General features: G+C 47.5%; 1 protein-coding gene across 1 annotated transcript in view; it reads right to left on the bottom strand.

The window, feature by feature from the left end:
* Vwa3b (von Willebrand factor A domain containing 3B) overlaps positions 1 to 25,548 on the bottom strand; it is a 146,695-nt gene that overhangs the window by 64,367 nt on the left and 56,780 nt on the right. The window contains 5 exon segments of the mRNA XM_051204574.1: positions 1,835 to 1,966; positions 2,965 to 3,103; positions 6,706 to 6,860; positions 11,444 to 11,631; positions 14,018 to 14,026. Coding sequence (XP_051060531.1) covers positions 1,835 to 1,966; positions 2,965 to 3,103; positions 6,706 to 6,860; positions 11,444 to 11,631; positions 14,018 to 14,026 — 623 coding nt within the window.

Here is a 25,548-nt window from a genome sequence, read left to right as displayed (position 1 = left end):
GATTTTGTGGAAAGTCTAATGGCCTCTGATTAAACTGAACTACCATTCTGCTAATAGTACCAATGTGAGTAAAGCAGAACTCACTGACGTCTTTGCTCAATAAGGCTGGATGTATAATGCCCCAGTAGACAGCCAGCTCTCCACTACCAACATAGCTCCTATTACTGGTAGTTTATTAAAAAAAAAAAAAAAAAAAAAAAAAAAAAAAAAAGAAAGAAAAAAAGAAAAAGAAAAGAAAAAAAAAGAATGCTGGTAATACTGGAAACTTAACAGGTTGAGTATGACCTTGACACTCTATCCCCAGGGTAATATGGCCAATTACTTAAAGATATTACTTTCTTATTCAATATATTGCCTTCTTTTCTCATTTTAAAAGCAATCCCAAAAGAACTTGGGACGACCCAGTGTCTGCCTGGGCCTGCTTTAATCAGGCAGGATTCAGGGAGCTCAGATAATGTCTGGTGTGGCTGCTGGGCAAATCTGGGACTCTATACTCTAGCAGCAAGCTATTTTAAGCAACTTTTTAAACAGTTCTGTCTCGGATATTTAAACGTCTCTCAAAGATCTGGAATGCCATATGGTTCTGGAGCATATTTAAAATTAAGAGAGACTCAAGGCAAGAGAAAATTCTAGAAGAAGAAAATTCTTCCTGGTCGCCCATGTGATGAGAAACAACAGCATAGCAGATCTCCAAGAAAAGCGCAGGCCTGAGAAATGGCTTCTCTCTTTCCCTGAATCCCGCTCCTCTCTCTTGCTCTCAGCCTTAGGTGCTCAGACTGCGCTGTCTCCAGGAGTCCATTGCTTCCGAACAAAGTCCAGTGTTAGGAACAGCTGCAGTAGGCCCTTTGAACCTCTGGAACACTGATGGAGTGTCAGATGGGTCAGATCTGAATGCCTGAGTACCCAAAATACTATCTGTCGAAATCTATGTTCATCACAAGGCTGCAAACTGAGCTCAGGACTGATGTTGAAAGAGAGCCACCTTTCCTTGTCCAAGGTTACACACCCACACAAATCCAAACAACTGTGGAATGAGGATGCACGCGCACACACACACACACACACACGTGCATGAACACGAGAGTGATTGCATCCTGAGTTGGGGAGATGGCTGCATGGGCAAAGCCCTTGCTGTGCAAATGATGAGTATCTGAGTTTGAACGCCCAGGACTCATGTAAAAGCTGGGTGCCATCGTGTACATCTGTAATCCCAGCACTCCTGGTGAGAGGCAGAGAATTCCCAGAAGCTCACAGGATAGCTGCGCTGAGGGTTGGAAGCAGCAAAAAACAAAACAAAGAAGCCTTGTCTCAAACAAGGTGGACCAACACACAAGCCCGGTGGCTCATGTATGCCTGAATGTGCACGCAGAAATATGCATATACACAATACAACGTTGCATATGCACATGCATTGAAAGATTGTCTGTTTGTATCCCCTAAATGATACAGTATAACACCAGTTCCTTGCACTGGATGTGGTGAGCTGTGCAGAGATGATTTCTGGCACATGGAGGTTTGTGTGGGCTTCGCTGAAAAAACTCTCACAGCGTTTTATATTACGGATTTGAGCATCTGTGGCTCTCGTAGGATGCGGGGGAGGTCCTGGAATCAATCTCCCATGGATACCAAGGGATGATGACTATAAATAGATGTTATCTAAACGTTAAGATGACTAATGAGATTGGATGAATGTGACCTTTGCAGCCAAGTAACTGCCTGTGTATAAACACTGCCTTTCTTGGAGCTCAATCCATTTCTCAACAATTTCTGTCCTGTGAGTAAACTAAGTACACTTTGAGACATTTTCAGACTTCTCCCACACCAGACACTTTACCTTAATGTCTCTAATCCACGACTCAGCCTGTTCCAAATTATCTTCATTGATTTCAGTGAGTTTTTCCCGCCAAGCAATTGCCTGGCCATCAAATGTCACAAAATTGAATTTACTCTTGTATCTCAGCTGTTCCTGTAAGAGACAATTACTATTTAACCATAAAACCACTCAAATGTAAGAGAAGCTGAAAAGAGATTCTCTGGGATACCCATATTTAGTTCTATAAACTAGCTAAAACTTATGTTCAATTGAAAAAGAAGCCTCTGCCGCAAGAGGCATTTGAGTCAAAATGATACAGTTTGGAAGCTTGGCCTCTACAGATGTTAGATGTGAATGTATATAGTGTGATAGGCCACATATGCATGTGTAAGCAATATTGCACTATAACATTTAATACTGGTACTAATGCTATGCTGAATAAATCCTTAAACCCAAAATGTCACCATTTTGGTCGCCACCTCTTGGGAAAGGCTCTCATCTGGTACAGACCTAGTCATTTGCCTGTCGGCATCCTCGACCCCACCCCCATCCCCACCTCCAGGAAGCTGGTTACGAGCTGTATTTTGTATTTCTTAAACATTCTCTACTCTTAACACAACAGACTCATGACAATATTATGAGACCTGGTTACTATGGAAACCGGATTCATAAAGCAACCTGCTTCCAGGAAAATGAGTCAAGGGCAGCTCAGGTGAATGGGACAGAACCTGGGAGCTTTTATCACAAGCCTCCCCCCCTTCCCATCTGCAGCTGCGGGATCAGTTCACACAGCTTTCCCAACAGACATCGGAAATTCAATGAAAAATTCAAGACAATGAACATCTGCGAAACAACAGAGACTTCCGTGTGTCACAGGTTAGAGACAGCTCTGGGTGGAAAGTATAGATGCACACTTAAGTGACCCAGAGGTGACAGTGACATAAAGAACCCAACCGAGGACAGGTCTGATCGCCAGGGAACACTGACAGTTCGAGGATGGTGAAGGGGAGCATTTCTGGACTGGCTTGCTCAGGGATCCTTCAGCGCAGTGTGGCCCTGTCCGCTGTCTAGAGCCACTACAGACAATGACTACTGGAAATGTGTTTCGGGGACACCAGCCTGAGCCCAAGAACATGACAGTCCCAGCTCACCTGTATGAACTGAATGATCTTGTCCTTCACCAGGTCCAGTGTGCTCTCCATCGACTGAGATGTGTCAATGAGGACATAGACGCAGTCTCCACTCACTTTTCCAAAGAGGACCCGACTTCCGTCCTGTAGCCACTGAATCCTAGACGGGACAGAGTGTCAAAGTAAGCAGAGTCTATGGACAACAAGATCGTCTTCATCGGAAGACAGGGCTGCAGAACCAGAACGCAGAGGACTCAAATTCAGTTCCCAGCACCTACATCAGGCACTTCACAACTACCTATAACTCCAGCTCAGAGGGACCCAAAACCCTCTTCTGGCTTCGGAAGGCATTTGCATGGGCACATATGCAAGCGCGTGAGTGAATGCGTGCGTGTGTGTGCGCGTGTGCGTGTGCGCGCCCGCGCGCCCGTGCACACACACACGAACACACTAATAAAAACAAATCTTTTTAAAAGAAACTTTTACATTTTGACTGGTCCTTTTATCAGGTCCCTCTACTTCCCATCACCAATTGGAGCAAGGAGGAGGAGGAAGAGAAAGGAGGAAGAGATACAGCATAATTGGTGTAGGGACATGTTAGGGGCTGCAGGTGAAATGGGAGGGGGGGATTTCTATTTCATTACATAATAACAAAATTTTCAAGCATAAATACAAATCATAATAAATAATAGAATTTAGAAGACCCTAAATGGGACTCCTTGAGGGATGCATCTGAAGTGAGAAGTAAATTATATAGCATTAATAGTAAGCAAGACAGCAGTAGAAAAGATCAGAGAATTGTCTTTTAAAAGCATAGCAGTAGGAAGCAAATCAAAGTGAAACAGAAAATTAGAAAAAGAATTTTGTAACATATAAGAAGCATGTCTATAATTAGACTCTATAACAGCCAGGAAAGGGAGAAATAGAAAAGATATTCAAAAAATTTTCTATTTTGATGGAAACAGCGTGCCTACAGATTCAAAGAGGTCAAAAAAACCAACGGAGGAGAAGAAAAGGAACCACAGCAAAATGCATCATGAATTTGATGAAACCCAGTGATTAAAAGCAGCCAGAGGTGGAAAAGTTCACAATGTATTCTTAGGAAAGAGTCTAAGAATAAAGGTCTTTTTTTTTTTTTAAATCATAAATCACACAAGCCAGAATACATGGAAGATTTTAAAAAGAAACAACTGATAAAAATTTCAAACTAGAATTCTGTATGTTGCAAAAATATCTTTTTTTAAAGGTGGGGGTAAATTAAAGGGGTTTTCAGTGTAACAGTGCCAATACAACTCATCACTAACAGACTTGGAAGCACAACAGATCTTAACAAACACTTTCGGGTAAAAATGAAAGGGTGCCCAGTGCAAGTCTGGGATTATATACAGGAGCAAAGCGTAATAGAAATACAACACGTATTTATTCTAATTCTTAGTCATTAGATTAGGATACTAGACTATTTGTAATGCATTGTTGGATTCAGAGACGCTGCATAGATAACTCTGTAGTAACTGTGGAAAAGACACAGGGGATGGACATTGTAACATTCTCATACACAAAGTGGTATGACTGTGTCTGAAGGCAGACCGACAGGTTAATATGTATAATGAAAATGTAACAGATAAGGTGATGGAGACAAAGGGAAGTCATAAAAAGGTAACAGAAGAGGGCATACAAGTTTAAAAGTAAACAAAAAGGAGACAGGGCAAACAGGAAAAAAAAAAAAGACAGGATCCCAGATTTAAATGGAAGCAAGTTAATAAACGTCAACCATCATGACACTACAACCACTGGTACACATTCTGTCTCCAAGTAGCTCAGTTAATAATGAGCCAGAGGTAGGCAAAGAGAAAAGGATGGGAAAAGAACCATGGAGACCGACTGTTCAGCCAGAGTGACTAACTGTTCAGATATCAGACCAAGTACACTGCTTAACGAGGACTCTTAGCAGAGCTGAACAGGCTATTTCACGTTATAAAGGAGCTGGTCCGCCAAGTAAATGTAACAGTCTGAAACACATATGCACCAACTAACAGGGTTTCAAGGTAGCGAGGGAAAGCTAACAGACCGGAAACAGCCACATAGAAACGACTCAGTGATTTCAACAATTTCCTCGATAATGTTTAGAACCAGTGAAGAGAAAATCAGTGAGTGCGGGCAACCAGAACAATACTGCCAACAAAATGCAGCCTGTATGTAACCGACATACAGAGTACACTTTCCAAAGAATACAAAAGTTTGCTTTCTAAGTTGTGTGCCACAAAACCCTCCTACAGGGAAGAAAGTTCCAGGCTTCAGTGGTGTTAATGGTGAATTCTTCCAAATATGTAAGGTCAGCATGGTGCCAATTCCCAGAGTTGTACAGAAAGTAGAAAAGGAAATGAGATCCTGCTCATTCTTGACTCCAGGAAGACAAGGAACAAACGGACTCAGAGCTGGAGTGCATTTCAAGCAGCATGTTCCCTACAAGACTGGAGACACAAACCAAAGAGTCAGCTCTGAAGCCATGGCAGAGGAGAGTCTCGATACAGGGACAGCTTTCTGTGAGGTGCTGGGGCTCTGGGTATAAATCCTGGGCAGGTGGGTGTCTGCTACATATGGCTTTGTAATAAAAACAGCTTGAGGATGGAGGGGATGCTCATTGTTGAATGACTGTAGCAGACTGCCACTGCCTTAAACCCATTAGATTTAGCATGTGGCATAATCCTCAGAGCAGATTTACAAACGCCATCACCATTCCCACTTTATAATCAAGGAAACAGATGCAAAGACACATTAGCTAACCTGCCTAGGGTCAGACAGCAAGCGGTAGAGCTGTGGTCTTCGTTGTTTTTAAATTTCTTGTTTTTCCAGTTCTCTGAGACCTCAGGGCCAACGCCCCTCAGTGAATTTCATCTCCATAGTCTAAAGCTGTCCCCTGACGTCTGAAATCTGAGGGTGCTCATTTAAATCATCCACAGGGAGACAACCCTGAGGTCATGGCTTCAGTACACTATTCTACAAGCATAGCACATTGTAAGAGCACAACATGATAAAGACTGATAGGAAGTCATGTGTTTTCAAAAACATACATAGCATCTGATTGTTTCCCAATATGTCACAGCTATGGAAGAGTTGCCTTGAGATGAAATAGCTCTGTAAGAGAGAGTATAGACACAGTATAGTCTGCAATATACCTGTGGCCCACAAAAGCCCCCAAAGCACAGACAGAACTACCCTTAATCTCCTGACAGCCAATACTTCAAAATAGCTCCTTTGGAAACTGAGGAGATGGCTACATTGACAAAGAACCTGTCACAAAAATGTGAGGACCCTCAGCTCCGATTCCCCAGCATCCACATAAAAATCTGGGTATAGAGGTGTGTGTCTGTGACCCCAGCCCCAGGGCGACAGAGACAGGCAGCTCTGTGCAGTACATTTACCAGCCAGCCTAACAAATCACTGAACTCCAGGTCCGTGAGACACCCTATCTCAAAAATTAAGATGGCATCAACCTCTGTGTCCCTTTCACATGCATACATGTGTATTTCCACCATGCACACATGTGCACGTGTACGTCCACCATGCATACACAATAACACCTCCATGTTCTATCTCTGATGGAATCTGGGTACCAGTATTTCCCTTTAGCTAATAATGCCATCAATAAACTATCAGATGGGAACTTTGACAATGGTGTCTATTGGCCACTTCACTCGGTGGAGCCCTCGTAGTATGTCACGAGAGACTAGATGGCTAGTGGCCACATACAGACATACCAACCTCCTCTGGATCCTGGCCAGGGCTGTGTGAATTTTCCCACTATACCATTTGCACTTCTCCTTGGTAATGTTGACATGGACCAAGCTTCCATCCTTCCAGGGGACGTGGATGAATCTTCTGCAGTATCTGGCGTGGACTGTCTTCCTGTTGATGTCCTAAGGAAAGGACAAAGCTCATTCTTAGGAAAACAAAAGCCACGACCCCTCACGTGGGCCCACAGAATCACTGAAAACTGAATCAAATCCCGGCATCTCTGCCTCCGTTTTGTATCTGTTTCCTCTGAAGCCATCACCCCATCACTGGGTAAATCTGCACATTTTGGCATACTAGTCTCCAAAGGCGTGCCTGAGTGTAACACAACAATGGCTAACATTGCTCCCCCCCCCCTCGAGGATAACGGTAAGAGCACCTGAAACCTCTTACTGTGCAGTGTCCTGTTCCGGATCCCCACCCTCAATCCCACCCCAAAAAGGAGACTGAAGGTGTATGGTAAACCTGCAAGTATTCTGGATTCCAGGACCAGCAGAGCCTCAAAGACACATGACTCCACAATGAGATGCCCGTTCACACACACACACACACACACACACACACACACACACACACACACACACACAGCACTAGCCAGCTTACAGGAACCAGACCATGCCTCTCAACAGCAGCAGTAACAACTTCAAAGTTCACAGAACCAGAACTGAGACAAGATCAACCAGACCGAGCTTGCCCAGGACACCTGACGTATGCAGCCCTTTCCCTTCACCCCAGTCCTTCCCGCGTTAAGGATACGGTTCAAGGCGGTGCCCCCCTTTTCCATACTTCACACTGTGATCAGCAGCCATGTCGATGGGATCGTTCTCTGCCAGTGACTGCTGCCTCTCGAAATGAAGCAGTGGGGTATGGAGGAGCCTGTTCTATGGGGAAGCCCAAAGTTTGGGCTTTGGGGCCAAACCTCTGATAACAAGGCTGCTCAGAAACCATAGTAAGGAAGAAAAATAGCCAGGTGGCACCCCACATGTCTGCTTTACTTGTACAGCTCCTAGCACACATCTCCACGGCAACACGCAGGTTAAATAGCTTTGGGATTGCGCTGGATGCATGGAACAGTCTAAGATGGGTTATGGGGATGTATGGGAGAGGCAGACACACAGAGACAGGGGACATGGGCAGGGATGATAGCCTGCAGACCACACTGAGGCTGACAGCGTGGTGGTGGGCAAGCCACGGGGGGGGGGGAGCCCTAGAAAAGTAATCTAAGTGGTATGGTTAGCACTGGTTGTGTGGGCTGTTTGCGGTCCTTCATGATAACGAGGCCAAGGGCACACCTGCGGTACCAGGGCAGGATGGGAGAGGAAGTCATTAGAAGAAGGGATAAAGAAAAGAGAGATCGGAGGGTCGTGCAGAGTCATCCCCATGGGACTGACACCCTGAACACAGGGGTTGGAGTCAGGAGTGACGAGGAAGGAAAACCCATCTTCAGGGACAGGAGCAGGTGCGCTGGCCAGCACAGCCCAAGGTGTTGCGACTGTCTAGCGACTTGGTAAGAATGGTCAGGAAGCAGCCAGAGGGGGAAAGGCTACCACCCACACCAGGCCATTGGGTCCAAGAGAGAGTGCAGTCCCTGATGCAGAGGACACGAGTTCAAGGGTCACACAGGGACAGACAGGTGGTGGGCCAGAGGTGAGGACAGGGTTTAGCAGCGACATGCTGTCAGGGGGAGAGCTCTGTCGTGGTCCCTTTCCTCTCCTTCTGGGCCACATCTCTGGGGCTGTCACACAAAAGCTTCCTCCCTGCCTGCCTCTCAGTCTCATGATGCCATTTCCCTAGAAGTCTGAAGCACAGCCGAGTAAAGCAACAGCAAGCCACAAGGCCGTGGGGGGGGGCAAGCTATCAGGTAGCTGCGTGGCAGAGTGATACGGTGACCCAGATGGTCCCATTCCCACCTGCCTCCGGTGGAAAACCTGTAGTGAGATAGTTCTGTGGCACTGACCACGCCCATTTGGGGTGGAGCCATGGGCGCAAGAGGGCCTTTCCTGGCTCTCCCTCCTTCCACAGGTCACCTCCTTCCACAGGTCACTCCGCCCATGGCTCCACCCCCAATGGGCGTGGTCAGTGCCACAGAACAATCTCACTACAAAAACCGATAGCACCAACAGCTTGATGATGCGGAGCACAAAGCACTGCTTGGGGGGGGGGGTATGCTGATCCTCTCCACCTGTGATGTCAGTGTCTGTGATGGAGAAAAGACCACGTCTCCTGGCTATCTCCTGACTGCTGGGCTCCGTGCTTAGACAGGCATTTCCCAAGCTGTACCTGACAGAATGTTCCGTTTAAAGATATGAAGAAGGAAGCTCTCCAGGCAGTGCAATGATCCCACCTCTTCATCCATCTTGGGAACCCATGCACAGAGATCTTTCTTAGTCATTTATGTCCACGATGTGCAGAACTATACCACATCTAAACGAGTGTTTACACAGATAATCATACGGGGGGCTCACCCGTGGCTGCCAGGGAACCCTAAAGAATCTACCCACTTAAAGCCACAGGGCCTCCCTACTAAATACGTAACACAGCCTTAGGAGTAGCCTGATTTGGGACCTATGGTCTGCAAATATGAAGAAACAATGTTTTTCCCCACGATCTATGAAGGAGAACAGTTAACATAATTCTCAACTTTCTCCATATTATTCTTCATTGGCACAAGAAATGTGAGCTAAGCCCGCCATTTGTAAGACATGTTCTTCAAACAGGCCCGTAAATTTTCATTACCACTGCCAGGAAGGAAGGGAAAGATCAGCATTGGAGCCCGTCCAGAGCCTGCCATACTGTCAGAAGCTCACAGCGGGCTATGCCAAAATTGGCGAGGATTCATACTTTGAAATGCCCGGGACTGAATATTTTCTAAGTGAAAATTTAGTTATGGATGATTTCCTGAATATGACTGAATGATGTCTACAAAGCTAGAGAACTGTGCTCAGGACGAGAGCCACTAATGAGATTTCCCCTGCGCTGGGGCAATTACTCTGCCTCCTAGGATACGCCAGGAAGCAAGCATTTCGTCAATGCTGCGTTTCTCTAATTCGATTTAATACGGTTTCCTCCTGCGGTCCACTGCAAACACGCAGGGTAAGTGGATAAAAGCACAGCATGGCTGAATCTGAACAGCTGGAAGAAAGCAGCCCGACTGGGGAGAGAGGGCGGGCAACGAGCTGGGTGGTCAGCCAGCGTAGTGACACCATCAGAGCATGCAGTGTCCCTCTGTTGGGTCCACAAGCCTGTCAGTATGGCCTTGAGCCGGGATCACAGCCTTTAAGGACACACACGCATGCATGCGCACACACACACACACACACACACATGCACGCAATGCACACACGCATGCGCGCGCATACACACATGCTCGCACGCACATGCACACACACGCACATGTGCACGCACATGCACACGCACACACATGCACTCACGCACATGCACACATGCACATGCACGCACGCACACATGCACACACACACACGCGCGCGCGCACGCGCATACACTGATTTTCTGCTTCACGCTGTGACATTGCTTAGTCTCTCTCGGTGCGTTTACAGTTGGTACTGAGTTTCGTGGCCCCTGCTCTACACACGCGCGTGATATTTCTCAATGTGTAGCCGTTGGTCCTCCACCTTCTTCCCCTCACCTCCGTGTGCCGTCTCTTTCCTCCCCGCCCTCGCCAGGCTCTTGTCTATGCGCTCTTCTACCCATGCCTCCTTCCCTTCTTTTCCACACTGAGTCGGCACAGTGGCGTGAAGCCCGCACCAGAAACCGAGCAGATGCTACACCACACCCTTTGACCTCTACAACTGTGAGCTACATAAGCATCTTTTCTTTATAAAGTTCCCGGCTACAGCAACACAAAATGAGCTGGCTAGGACATAACTAACGTAAACCTCAGACCGAACACTCAAAAGCACACCGTGAGGGTTTAGAAATCATTCATACCGAGAATAACTTGGCCTGTGAGATGCTGCCTCCCCATGGACCCCATTTGGTACAATGGAATTACATCTTTCAGAGCTTGAAACACGTGCTCAGCTGGTGCTATGATTCTTTGGAGAATCCTATTTTATGCTTACTGGAAATCCACTGTTCACTGGCAGCTGCTCGCTGGAGTAATGCATCCTCAAGATGCTTGAGATTCAAGAGGACCACAGAGGTGCCTGGTTCTTTACATACTCACCCACACTCTCTCCCTTCCATTCAACATGGTAGAGCACAGAGCCTCTCCTGTGGCATAACACTGAACAATCCCGGCACTTATAAGGTTTGAACTTCCATTAGCCCCGCTGCTGGCTTGGATATAATTCACATGTATCTGCTGTTATAGGGTAAGCATTTGAGTGTGTCTCCAAAAGCGTCTGTGGTATAGGTCCCCAGTGTGGCCATGCTGGGAGGCAGGAGGGAGAGCTCTAAGGGGTGGGGTCTACTGGAAGGTCTCGGGGTCCAAAAGTATGGGATAAATACAAGCTTTTCTTCATAAAGCACCTGACATCAGGCATTCTGTTTTGGCCACACAGAACAGACTAAGGTATGTAGAAGCCACGTCCAGGCTTTGACTGCCTTCGCGGGTACCATTTAGACAAAGTGGCGGGAAGTGACTGGACACCTATGTCATGGAAACCCTCGATGATTTCCTCCTCTGCCACCTTGGGCTTCTGATCTGAGGCTCCACCCCTCCCCCCCCCCATCAGCTCCCACCTACCGCACTGGTCTTCACAGACTCATCTCCTGGCTTGGCTTTTATATCAACAACTCCATCGGCATGGCGGAAGGAGCAGTCGGCGAGGACATCATAAAAGGTCAGCTTCTGCGCCTTCAGGCCGTATTTGTGGAGCCACTTCTGAGAATCCCACATGTCTTCTGCATTTTCCTTACCCTCAACAGACGTTGCTCCTGGAATCATAGTTCATCAGCCATTCGTATTGCATGACCAGTCCTCAATACTCCTGACCTCGTATTTACCAGTCTAGAACATTCCCACTGCCAAACCATAAAGCCCACGTGTGCCTTCAAGAAGTACACTGCAGCCAGGACTCTTCTAATCTCCTCCTCTATGTGCATGGACTGGCCTCATATCAGAATGGCTCTGGTTGGGAGACCAGGGTCAAGTGTCAGGAAAGCATTGAACACAGGATCAGAAGCTCTGGGTTCAAGTCTGGGCTGTGCCATCTGCTATCTCAGACAAGTGGCCCCAGTGTGACCTATCCATTTGGCCATCTGAGCTCAAGCAAATATCTTTACCTACAGATGGAGATGGTATCTGCCTGGCCTTATATTTATTAGAAATGCATTCTACACTCCCAGGTCATTGAAACAATGCATTTGTTCTATTCAGTACGTGAGAAGGATGGGCTTTTCTTTTGACATACTGTTATCTAATCCAGGGACTCCTAATGCCTGAAGCTCATGGCTTAGGTATAACTCACATAAAATTAGTGATACGACTTAGAAATGTTCTGAGAATGGCCCCCAAAATGTGGTAGATATTTGGTTCCCGATATGGTAACAGGGTCCAAATGAGTATGGCTTCTCATAGGCAGTCCTCAACACCAGTGGTTTCTAAACTCTAGCAACGTGCATGAGAGTCGGGTGTCTCAGATGGAGACCAAGATTTGGCATCGGTTGTGTCTTGGTTCATTTTGTGTTGCCGTGGCAAACAGCAGCTCAGTGAATCCGGTCACATGAATGTGCTTTAATGTGTTAAAAGAAGGTCTGTGCAGCCTATAGGCAGGCAAGGTCAGGCAACACACACACACACACACACACACACACACACACACACACACACACACGTGCGCCTGTGGGCTCAGAAAGTCAGCTGAGGCGCCTGTAGCTGTATCTAGGATGCCTCGTCTCGTCTCACAAGGTCCCAGCACAGGAGGCTAGCCGCCCACCCGCTTTAGGTATAGTCTCCTCTGGGGTCTTCTGAAAATTATCAGTACCCCTGTACCCTGTACCCAGGAAGGACCCAACTGTGAGGTCCTCAGCCAGGGGCTGCTCAGACACCTTGTGATGTTGCACCCTTACTCCTGTGCACGTGGGATTATCTCTAGATCACGCACAACGCCCAGCACAAGGCAGCGGTTGCGAGCAGCTGCTGCGCTGTACGGTTTAAGGAACGATGACAAAACCCCTGCGCGCCGCCACTACAGCTGGCTTCTTCTTAAACACTTTTGGAATCATAGCTGGTTCAGTTGTCAGAGCCTGAAACCACAAGGCACCGACTGCCATTTAACGTTGCTCCTGGGGTTTGTACTGAGCTTTGCCTTCTGTTGCTGCAATGAAACGCTAGACTAACTAAAAGGGTTTATTTCCATTTACCGTTTATAGCTCACCAACTAGAGAAGCCAAAGCAGGAACTCAAGGCAGGAACTGAAGCGGAAGCCAGGGAGGATGCTGTTTGCAAGACACACGCACCTTGCTTTCTTATACAACCCAGGACAATCTGCTTAGGGGGTGGCGCCACCCACAGTGAGCCGGGCGGCCCCTCCCACATCAAACATTAGTCAAGAAAATGCCCCCCCCAGGCAAGCCCACAGGCAGATCTGATGGTGCAGTTCCTTATTTGAAAGTCCCCTTTCCCAGGTCACACTATAGTTGATGAAAGCTGGCCAACACAGAGTTAGAGATGGTTCAGTGGTTAATAGCTCGCTCTTACAGACGGGGATATTTGTGGTCCCAGAACCTGCATTGGGCAGGTCACATCTGACTGTAATTCCAGCTCTGAAGAATCCAATGTCCTCTTATGACCTTTGAAGACACCCACCCACCCACCCACACACACACACACACACACTTTTTAAGTAAAAAACGTTTCTCTAAATGAAAGATTAAATTACTGCCAGGCTTACCACATTTAAGGGGCTATATAATTAGAATAGGGCCTGGGGAAATAAAACAGCTTGCAGCCAATTAGTCCTTGATAACATGTAAAGAGGCTGCCCATGATCGTGTCAGATGAGCCAGGTCCTCGGATTTCAATACAACGCCTTGACAGAATTCACTCTGAAACCTATTAGCATTGGAACTGATCAAAGATGGCTGCTGCTCTCAAACTTTCAGTCAGCGTGGCCCAAAAGCCCTTGTGAGAACCATCCTGAATGCCCTCCATTGGCTTCCACGAAAACCACGATGTCCTCTCACCCTTCTCAAGGAACTCTGTCAGGCGTCTCTTAGAACACAGCCCCTTGAGGGCTCCTGGTACCACTGCAAGCAGCTAACGGATCAGCCTCATTGGGGAATCCTTGCCATGACTTCTTCAGTCGCTGTTAATTACTCTCCGTGTCTTGGGCTTGTTATTCCCTCCTTATATAGCTGATTTCCTTTGCCCCTTTTCAATCAGGGTGATGGGAAATACAATTTCCATTCAACAACTTCCATAATGACACATAACCGTTTGCTCTGTTTTGGGGGCTACCTTCTTAGGTAAAAGATGAAAGCCCTTCATCAAGCTTAAGTCCAAACTTAGAAGAAAAAAGAACTTCTGGAAGCCATACATACTGATCCTAGCAAGGGTTTTTTTAAAGGTGAGCCTTCACCTTGCAGCCTCATGCTTAAGGGAAGGAGTCAGGTTCCCAATTACCACCGGAAAGAGGGTGAAGACCCCTTCCAACCCGAGCTTCATAAAGGAAATCAGAGGCAGCCAAACAATCAGGGCAGAGAGCTCGGTCACGCCAGAGCTGGAGAAACGAGGGGGAAGTGTAGTATTTTTCATTCTCTTTCACTGCTAATTACACCAATTAGTGGCTGAGCCTTGTTAGCCTGAGGAGGGGAAGAAGGGCATCCGTCTGTTCATTAGCGTCACTCACTAAGGGATCCTTTCCCAGTTCTCCTGCAGTTCTTTTAATTAAGAGTGTGAATTCTCACCTTCTGAGCCTTAGCGTCCTGTACTGTACTGCAGAGGTGTGAGATCACAGCGATGCCCGCCTCATCCGCATGACAGACCACTAAAGATGTTCTTGGAGTTCCATGCAAGGGAAGCAGACCGTGGAGCACATCCACGCTGCAGAATTTACTCGCCCAGTCCTCTCCATCCTACCGATCAGTCTCAACGTGTGTATTTCTTCTTCAGGCATGAAGCCGTACTGAATAGTGCATTTGAAAACCATCATGGTATAACCCGGGGCTGGATCAAAATGATACTGGGTGTGGCTTATCAGTACTCACACACCTACCCTCAAAATCAGACCCTTAAGGGTTTACTACACCACACCACACCATACCACACACACACACACACCACACACACGCGTGCGCACGTGCACACACACACACACCACACACACACACACCACACACACACACACACCACACACACACACACACACACCATACCACACACACACACACACACACACACACACACACACACACACACACACCCGCCAACTGCACCCTCTATCCTCCTCCACCGAAAGCTACTCAGCTGCCACATCATTCCTGCTATGCTGGGTTTGTCTACTGTCAGTGAATGAATGCATTCAATTTCTAGAGATAGCGTCAATCTGATGATTCTGCAGTGAACTCCACACGCTCTGCCCCGCCCCCCCCCACGGAGTGCCAATTGCTGCTACTCAGAAAGAGGGCTCCTTAGGCAAAGAGCTGAGGGACCTAAAAACCTTAGGGATTATTATTTTTTTTTTCAGAGCATGGGCAAGGGGGTCTCACCACAAACAAGATTCCCAAGATTCCCAATCCTACTGTTTGGGATTCTGAAGCTATTTAGTTCCAGAGTCTCTCCGGTGAGAGAATTGTGGAGGGCTTGTAGTCTACACACCAGAGACTGATACACACTGGAAGGGAGGGAGGAAAGTGTGGGGATACAGAATTGAGGGCATCTGGGAACAGAACGACATGGACAGGGGACTCTAAGGATTCCAGTGCCTCCTGCCGGGTGACTCCCTCAGTAGAGAAGAGCTGCAGTCCTGTGGTTCCTCTGAAGGTGATGAAGCCAGCTCTGGGTGGGAACCCCGGGGACAGCTGTGACAGAATGGCATGAGCCTGAGGCCCACCTTTGTGCAGTTGCACACATTTCTACGCTCGCTCTTGCTAAAGCATTGGATGCTCAATGCACATGCCCAGTACCTCACAGGTACCAGCCGGGAGGATGGAGATGGTGGACAGAAACCCATGCTTCTTGGCAAAGATGGAGGAAAATATCCTTGGTGTCCTGGAGGGTTTAGGCCGGATGGGATGCACTGAGGGGCCTCGGGTCGACTGTCAAATGGGTGCCTGAGTCTAAGCAGGAAGCTCTAGACTCTGCTCCAAAAGGATTATCAGGTAACTTGCAGAGCCTCCAGGGGAGAATGAAGTGGAGTTCCCAGGGAGCCCTAGGCCTGTCCTCCTCTTTCAACTGTGAAGTGATTTTTATTACTATTTATTTATTTATCTTTACTTCCTTCTTGTTAAATCTGTAAAAATCAAAGTATGGTTTCCATTGCAATGAAGGGCTCTGTTGCTCACCCCATTAGTTTATTCCAGTACTTGGGCGAATAGTTCCTAGAATCCTCTGAGGGTGGGGGAGAAAGGGAGAGGAAGGTAAAGAGGCAGGAAAGGCCCGGGTTTAAAAGGAAGGCAAAGTATTAACAATGACGAGAACACAGAGGAGGGGCAAACATCGTTCGGTCCACAGTTCCCATCTTTCTCTTCCTTACTCGCCTTTCTCTTCCTTACTCGGAGATGCGTGCTGGAAATGGTTTTCCATGATGGCAGCACCTCAGCTGTGAGGGGCCCAGCTCCACAGGACGCTAAACCCTAACACCCGCCCAGATTACACAGCCCAGTGACAAACCTGCACAGGGTTAAGACAAGAACGTCACCAGGAGCTCAGACTGCAGGGCAAGAATCACAGAGCATGCTCCAACGAACCTGCACTCAAAGCCCACTTCAGCTGGGAGCAGCTGAGTACTGCTGGGGCGAGCACCAAGCCCGACCTCCAACAGCAACTTTAGAAACAATTGTGCTGGGAGCCAGAGCGATGGCTCAGCACCCACATGGTGGCAAGCAACTATCTGATGCTCTCTTCTGGCCTCTAGAGGTACTGCACACATGTAGTGTATAGCCACCCAATACCCATACACCTAAAATTCAGAATACTAATAAATCTCCCTTATTAAAAATAGTCAGGGTGTGGCAAGATCTATAAACCAATTCAGGATTTACATATAAAATGGACAGATGAGGTTAAGATGAGGTTTGAGTCCAGCCTGGTCTACAGAGCTAATTCCAGGACAGGCTCCAAAGCAATACAGACAAACACTGTGCCAAAATAACAAAACAAACAAACAAAAAAAAAAACAAAAAAAAAAAACAAAACAAAAACAAAAAAAAACACAAGTCTAAACAGATGTTGGGAGTTTGAGAAATTGTGAGATCTGAAGGTCTCATAAAACTGTAATCATCTGTTGCTTTTCCTCACCTAGAGTCGTTGTGAACATCTTATTTCTAAAGATTCCCGTTCTCGGGCGCCTGTCCCTTTTCTCCATAGGGTTCACTGAAGCACAGAACAACACACACTGCTGAGGTCCCTGACTCAGTCACTGTTCCATTGCTGTGAGGAGACACCATGACCAAGGCAGCTTACAGAAGGAAGCATTATTGGGGGCTTGCTTACAGCTTCAAAGGGTTAATCCATTCTCATCATGGTGGCAGGCAGGCAAGCATGAGCTGGAGAAGCTGAAAGTTTTCATATGATCTGCAATGTGCAGGCAGAGAGGGCGAGCAAGACTGGGCCTCCTGACACACCTCCTCCAACAAGGCCACACCCCTCCAACAAGGCCACACCTCCTCAAACAAGGCCACACCCCTCCAACAAGGCCACACCCATTCCAACAAGGCCACACCCACTTCAACAAAGCTACACCCACTCCAACAAAGCTACACCCACTCCAACAAGGCCACACCTACTCTACAAGGCCACATCCACTCCAACAAGGCCATACCTCCTCCAACAAAGCCACTCCTCCTCCAAGGCCACACCCCTCCAACAAAGGCCACACCCCCTCCAACAAGGCCATACCTCCTCCAACAAAGCCACACCCACTCCAACAAGGCCACACCTCCTAACCCTTCCCAAACAGTTCTACAAACTGGGGATCACCTAGAGTCACTCACTCAAACCACCACAACCCCATTTATCTTATGTCTGCTACTCTTGCTATCCATAACAGCCACACCACTGCTGAGCCTAAGACAACATGTGCTTGTGTATGCTTGTCCCAAAGTATTATGATTTAACTTTTACAAGTAAGTATTTAATACATTAATGCATTTACAAGTAAGTATTTAATACATTAATGCATTTTGAGGTAATTTTTTGTGCATGGGTGAGGTAAGAGGCCAACAGCATTGTGCGTGTATACAATCGAGTTGCCCCCATGCCCTTTGTTGGAAGGTTATTTTCTCCACACTGAAATTGTTTGTCAAAATTAAATCTACAGTAAATACATAGATTTACTTTGGGGCTCCTCTGTGAACCTATGCATCCATCTGTGTTTTCAGAGGGTTTTTTCCTTTTATGTCCAAGATCAATGGAAATTCACAGTTGACTTTGAGGCTGCTGTTTTCCTGCCTTGGCCTCCCAGGATGCTGAAACTACACATCAATGCCACCACATGTGGCCTTTATGCATCCATTTTTGGCCAGCATTACACGGCCTTCATTATTACAGTTCTATTGCAGATTTTAAAGATGAAACAAACATATCTTCCAACTTTGTTCTTTTTCAAGACCATTTCTGGCTATTCTGTGTCCTTTGAATTGCCATATGAGTTTAGGAACAGCCTGTCAATCTCTGCCAAAAAGACAGCTCAGGTTTCTTGCAGGGATTATGTTAAACTTGTAAGTCAGTTTGGAAGAGGCTTCTCAATGAGTTTATCACACAACTTTATTAATATTATTTTATTAATATTAATGATCGGCATCTTCTTTTCAGTATACAATTCTTATGCCATGCTTCCATTAATTATCCCTAGTATTTAAATGTTTATACATGTGCATGTATGGGTGTGTGTGTTTGTGTGTGTGTTTGTGTGTATGGGTGTGTGGTTGTGTGTGTGTTTGTGTGTGTGTATGGGTGTGTGTGTGGTTGTGTGTATGGGTGTGTGTGTTTATGGGTGTGTGTGTATGGGTGTGTGTGTGGTTGTGTGTGTATGGATGTGTGGGTGTATGTGGTTGTATGTGTGTATGTATGTGTGTGTGGGTATATGAACACATGTTCACGTGGAGACCAGAGGATAACCTCTAACGCCTTCCCCAGGATCGCCATCCCTTCCTTTGAGACAGGTCTCACATTGCCCTGGTGTCACCAATTAGGCTAGAGTGCCTGCCCAGAGAGCTAGGATGTCCCTCTCTCCACCTCTCCGCTGCTACAATAATAAGCATGTGTGACCATGCCTGGCATTCTATCTGAGTTCTGGAGATCAAACTCAGGTCCTTCTGTTTGGAAGACAAGCCCTTTACTGATGGAGCTATCTCCCCAGACCCTTCATTTTCATTTTTGGTGGGTTTATACGGGAAATTCTTTCCTTGACTTCACTCCTGGCACGCCCCTTGCTAATCTATAGAAACACAATTGACTGGGCTTTGATGCACTCCCTTCCTGCAACCATGTCGAAGCCTTTATTAGCTGACAGTTTCTTTGTGGAGTCTGTAGAGTTTCTATATAAGTGACTGTCTTTCCTCTGACATCAGGAAGAATATTATCAGGCTCTCATCGGTTACTCTAGCTGTGTGCATTTCACAGATCTCTTTCTCAGGTTAAGAGTGACTTGGCAGTTAAGGGCTACTCTGGGGAGAACCTCTGTTTGATTCCCAGCACCCACGCTAATTGGCTCACAACCTCCTATAAATCCAGCTCCAGAAGATCCAATGCCTCTGGCTTAATAAGCACCCACACACATGTCACACACACACACACACACACACATATGCATATATATATTCAGGCGTATTCGTAACCACTGAGCCTTCTCCTGTGCCCAGTACACGTATTTAAATGTAGCTTTCTTGAGTGCTCAGTTTGCTTGTTTAGAAAGCTGTGGCACAGATAGCATCTTTACCAAGAGGCACATGCAGGAATGGGCCAAGCCAGCTTTAATCTTTAATGCGTTCCCAACTGCAGTTCCCTGCATCTCACCACCACTCCGGCCTACAGCAAAACCTTGCTGGCTATTTTAATACAGTGCCAACAAAACGATCATCTTCCCTCTCTGTTGGTTTAATAAGCACTCTCTCAAAACCCGCCTGACGGGCTTGAAGGAGCCTTTAGCCTGTGTCATCAAACCTGATATTTTGGAACAAGTCAATATTCAGAGTCAGAGCTTGGGCTCAGATAGTAAACTCTGGGGCTCTCAGTGTTCACGATGAAACCACGAGGAGCCCTTGAAATGTTTGAGCTGTCGCATAATCCAAAAAAAAAAAAAAAGAAAGAAAAAATTGTCAAAAGTCTTTAATACTCTATGACAAAGGCCAGATTCTTCTTAGATCCTACACAGAGGGGGCACCCAGGTGAATGTGCGGTGCCCCGGGCTGCCAGCCCTGTCTCCTGTGCTCTATGAGTTACCCTGTATGGAGGTATAATTAACCACAACAACCAATTACACACTTACCTTGTGGAAACCGGCACCTCGGAACGGTAAACACGCACATCCCCGCTTCTCCTTATCAGCAAAACCCATTTCCTGTCCTCTGACTTTTTTTTTCCTAAGAGTTATTTTTCTTCAATCTGGTATCTCATTTCATCTCCTTTGTTGTGCTGTTCGTAATCTCAGTGATGGCTTGCAGCTAACAGTGCACAGCTTCAACCAGTCCTGGTCTAACGTCAGATGACATATCGCCTCATCGACGGCATGTACTGGTGATAAACTCAAATTCTGTATGTCTGAACGTGTGTGTGTGTGTGCACATGTGTGCGGAGGCCAGAAGCGTATGTTGAATATCTTCTGTTGCTTTTTTTTTTTTTTTTTAGACGGGATCTCTCACTGAGGCCGGAAGCTTCTTGGGTTCCAAACTACACGCCTTTTGTTTCCTTCTCTTGTTCTGGGTCACACTTCAAGAGCTGCGCTGAATAAAGATGATGAAGTGGGCATGCTTGGTTTGTTCTAGACCTTACGAGAAGGTACTTAGGTTCCCCTCTCAGTATATTGCAGCTACAGGTGGCCCTTAATGCGTTCTTGTCCCCAAATCATCCAATAGATTGTTTTTGTTTTCTCATGATTCAGTCTAGGTGAGCTGTTGCCTAGGAACCCATCCATTCCCTTCAGGTTATCCAACTCGTCGGCCATTCCCTTCAGGTTATCAAACTCATCGGTGCACAGCCGTGCGTAGTGACCTCAGTGACGCCCTCTCCCTGTGACGTGTCAACTGTTTTCCATTAGCATTGCCTGTCCTTTCCTCATGTAGTCCAAGTCAGGGTTCGAAGAGCGCCGATTTGCCGATCTCTGGTGAGTGTTATCCTTTCTATTTCCTCTCTGCTCGAATCTTTATTTCTTTCCCTATATCCACATGGGGCGTGGCTGGTTCTCCCATGTCCAGCCCCTGGAGAGGCAGTGATAAGCTGTCTCAGATCTTCCCCCGCGTCACCAACGGGGGAACAAGTTGCTGTACACGTTCACTTTGCTACACTCCTCTGCTGTAGGCTTTGATACATTGTGTCTCCCTTTGCTTTGGTGTCAGGAGAAAAGACTAATTCTCTTCTTGATTTTATCTTTGGTCCATCATTTACCCAAAAGTAAGCTGTTTACTTCCCAGGTGTCAGGTCACTTTGCCACCATCCAGGATAGCTATGGTGCAATCCAACGTAAGATCAGAAACATGTCCAAAACATTGTGAGGGGCTGGAGAGGTGGGTCAGTGATTAAGAGCACTGACTGCTTTTCTAGAGGATCTGGTTCAATTCCCAGCACCCGCATGGTAGTTAATCGGCATCTTTAACTCAAGTCCCAGCGAATCTAATGCTCTCGTCTAGCTTCCAGGCACACCAGGCATGCATGGGGTGCCTAGACATACTTGGAAGCAAAACATCAACACACACACACTTAAAACACCTTGAGCAGGAATCCTGTAGATGCCAATAACATGTCTCGATGTCAAAAGGTTGGACACACCTGCTAGAATCATGCGGTCACTTTCCTTAATTCAGTACTGGGTGGCAGCCGGGTAGAGAGATAAACCAGGAGTCTGCTGTCAGCATGTGGTCACTGTTTCAGGGACAAAGGGCAACCCAAGCCCAGATTTCTTGAATATGCTGATGGTGTGTTGTTCACCAAGTGAGTAGGCTGTCCCCCACAAGCCACTCCCTGTGACCTAGAAAGGTCTGCATGTCTCATTCACAATCACCAGCCCCAGAGAAGACACTGAAGGACTCTGTCTGGCTCTGAACACAGTCACAGTGTGTCTCTCTAGTGACAGCCATGGCTACCAATGTCACCAACCTAAGCCAACGACCTGCCAAGACCAACAACTACGCTACAGCTCGGGCCACATGGCTATGGGTTGCCAGCAGAGTCAGTGAATCTCTGATCCACAACCATTGCCACCACCACAGTGATGCCAGATGGGACAGTGGTCCATGTCCCAGTGTGGTATGTCTTCCAGCTCTACAGCTACTTCAGAGGTCCCATCTACTGGCAGACATAGGATGGAGGCCATTAGAATACGCCTAGCATTCAGTTTGACCAGCTGAGCACTCAATTCCAGAACATCTTTTGATTCTGATTGTCTTACTCACATCAAATGGGATCCTGGGTCATGATGCTATGCTTTTCCAGACTGGCTGAAACTGGTGACTGCAGTCCCTTAACCATCTTAGCATATGCTAAGCTAAGCTACCTGAGTATCACAGCTGGAAGTACCCACACAGTCTTGGGTATCTGAGGCCGATTACACAGCTGGCGGAGATGTAGCCCAAAACGCAAGTATGTCCTCTTGGAGCACAAGTCGTGCTACCCAAGTTGCGGGCTGGGGATGGTAGAGACAGTACCTTGCCCATCAACGGTGATGGTAAGATGGGCTGCACTTCCCGAATTTCATAGTGACAGGAGTCTGCACTGGCTCACGAGGAGGCGTGCTCAAACCTACTCCCAAACCAGATGTGACATGGCTAAAACTAGAGTCTGTCCCATTAGCACACGGGTCTGGGAGCTCAGGCCCACCTCCAGCTTCCACCGGCTACTGGGTCTCCCTGCAGTGAGCCTGCAATTGAGCACTATCTCAAACCTTGTGGGCTAAGGTTCTGTCCCTTCCCCAGGGTGAGCTATGTCTTACTCCCTGCTCTGCAGCTAGGGTTAAAGTAAGGGTGGGTGACATGGCCACATGGCCCACTGTGCAGGTAGTGGCCTACTGGTAGGCTTTGACCACGGTAGGTATCACACAGCTCTGACCACCACTGTTTCACTATGGCAGGCCCGAGTTTCAAGTCTAACGCCTGGGCATCATAACTCCGTCTCCCTCCACCAGTCCGTCAGGGAGGCATCTCAGACTGGGCTACTTAGAATTGAAGAAGCAGTAGTGACGAGGGCCAGTTGCCTAGATGCCTTGGCTGTTGCTGTGACAGAACAATGACCAAAGCAGTTTGGGGGAGGAGAGCCCTTATTTGGCTTATATTTGAACATCGTCATCCATTACTGGTGTTAGACGGGACAGGAGGTCAAGGCTGGAACTGAAGGCAGAGACCACAGAGGAACACTGCTTACTGGCTCACTCGCTCAGCTACCTTTCTTAAGCAGCCCGGGTCCACCTGCTTAAGGAAAGTACAGTACGCAGTGGCCTGGACCCTCCTCTATCAATAAGAAATGCCCCACAGGCAGGCGATAGAGGCCAACGCGATAGAGACAAATCTTTAATTCAAGTTACCTCTCCCCAGCTGACTCCACTTTGTATGACTGATCAGTACCAGTGACCCTTACCCGAACATGTCTCTGGGCTATCACGTCATCCTGCCTCGCCCTGTCCATTTTGACAGATCAGTTTTTCCCTCTTCTTGCTTCTTTTCCTGCGTGATAATCTTTGACTGAATGCCAATTGCTGTGAATCACATCTCACTTTGATGGCCTCTGGGAAGTGCCCAGAGCAGTGTTCTGCTTGAGGCTCGCCATTCCTGGCTGTTGAAGTTAAGACCTTCCCACGTAGTCTTAACACCCCCATAAGTCACAGGGCCCTCTGACACTGGTCCTGAGGCTGTGTGAGCATTATCTTTTTTTCCTTCTGGTTCCTTCCAGTAGCCCCTGACTGTCAGACAGTTTTCTTCCATGTGTGAACTGATTCTCAGGGAGCAGCCCGTGCGTGCCGCTTTGGGCATGCATTTCTTCCCATTCTGGCATGCTCTGCAATGCTCTGCAGCCGCCTCATTCCTTCCAGACCTCCCAGCTCTGTCTCTGCAAACAGCAAGTTTTGACAAGCTCCTCCCAGCTTCCCCCTCCATGCCCCATGGCCTCACAAGGCAATCAACTGGGAAGAGCAACGGTCCCTTCTTTCTGTCCTGTGCCTTGTTGTTGGTCACTGCCTGTCCTGTGCCTTGTCAATCACTGCCGTTGTTGCTTGGTATCCATTGTCTTCGCGCCTTCACGTTGTCCACTGTTTTGTTTTTTTCCTTACGGAACTTTTATGTCCTGCTCTTGGGATTAAAACAGGTCAACTCCCAATGTGGGCTTTGCTGCCTTCTTATCCCAGACATCAGGCTAATAATGAGTCACCTCAACTAGATATTGCCCCCTCCCCCCCCCACCACCACCGTGGTGACATGTGCGGACTGGTCCCTGACCGCCACGCCCTCCGGGGAGGTGGATATGGGAGTGAGTCTGTGACAGGAAGATGAGGACAGCTACCTCCAGAGACCCTTCGTCTAATTCACCTGCAGTCTACCCAAACGACAATCCAAGCCTTCCCCCCCCCCCCCGCCACCTCCTTCAGGCCTTGAGCAGTCAAGCTGAGGGATTGGCTGCCAGCTGCTCACACTGAGCACGGGCTGTGACTAGGAAAGGGCTGGTCAGACATTCTCCGTGAAGATGCTGGAGTCAAATTCAGACAAAAGCTCAGATGGCCACCCACTGGAAGAATGATCATGATCAAATTCCCCTTAGAATATAAATGCTACATCCTGAGTATTTTTTTTTTCCTCAATGGCTGCTTAGAGTTATCCTCTTTGGGGGACATGCATGTGCTGGGTTGCAATGAAGGTATTTACATACAGATCATTATAGAATTTCAGACCCACAGCTCATCCCAGAGGAGGCTGTAGATCTGTAGAGCTGCCCGCAAATTGAGCAGAGAGCTCCTGGTTCCAGCTTTCATGAGTTGTCACCCATTGCCAGTGAGGGCCTGCAGCAAGGCACCGCCTTTGGGTTGTCCCTATCACCGTAAGTGACTCCCATAAACTCGCGTATTCACCAAGTGGGGGTTTGGTGGTATTGTTACTTTGGTCCGTAATGTGCTCTCTGTCTTGGGACAATAGATATTTGCTTCCCAGGAGTTGTGTCACACGACAGTTGTCATTGATACTTGAAGCGTGACAGGTCTCTAAAGGTGGAGAGGTGCAAGTACGTTCCAGTGACTTCTTTTGAATAGTGGCAATACAAAGCCTCACACACCCTAATCCTCCCAAACTGCATCCGCATCCAACAAGTGAATTTCTGCTGTTCAAAGGAGATCAGTGGCCTTAAATTAGGATGCAGTGAATGCAGCAAATGCAGCATTTTTGTGGTTGTGTGAAGGTGAGAGGTCAGTTGGATGTGACTCAGTCTGCAGGCAAGGCCCATCCCTGAGGACTCACGTGCCCTGCCAGGGGAAGTGGCGCACGCCTTTAATCCCAGCA

Source organism: Phodopus roborovskii, unplaced genomic scaffold (assembly GCF_943737965.1).
Source record: "Phodopus roborovskii unplaced genomic scaffold, PHOROB, whole genome shotgun sequence".
Classification (NCBI taxonomy): domain Eukaryota; kingdom Metazoa; phylum Chordata; class Mammalia; order Rodentia; family Cricetidae; genus Phodopus; species Phodopus roborovskii.
The sequence above is the reverse complement of the archived record's forward strand: the minus strand, read 5'-3'. Positions and strand labels throughout refer to the sequence as shown.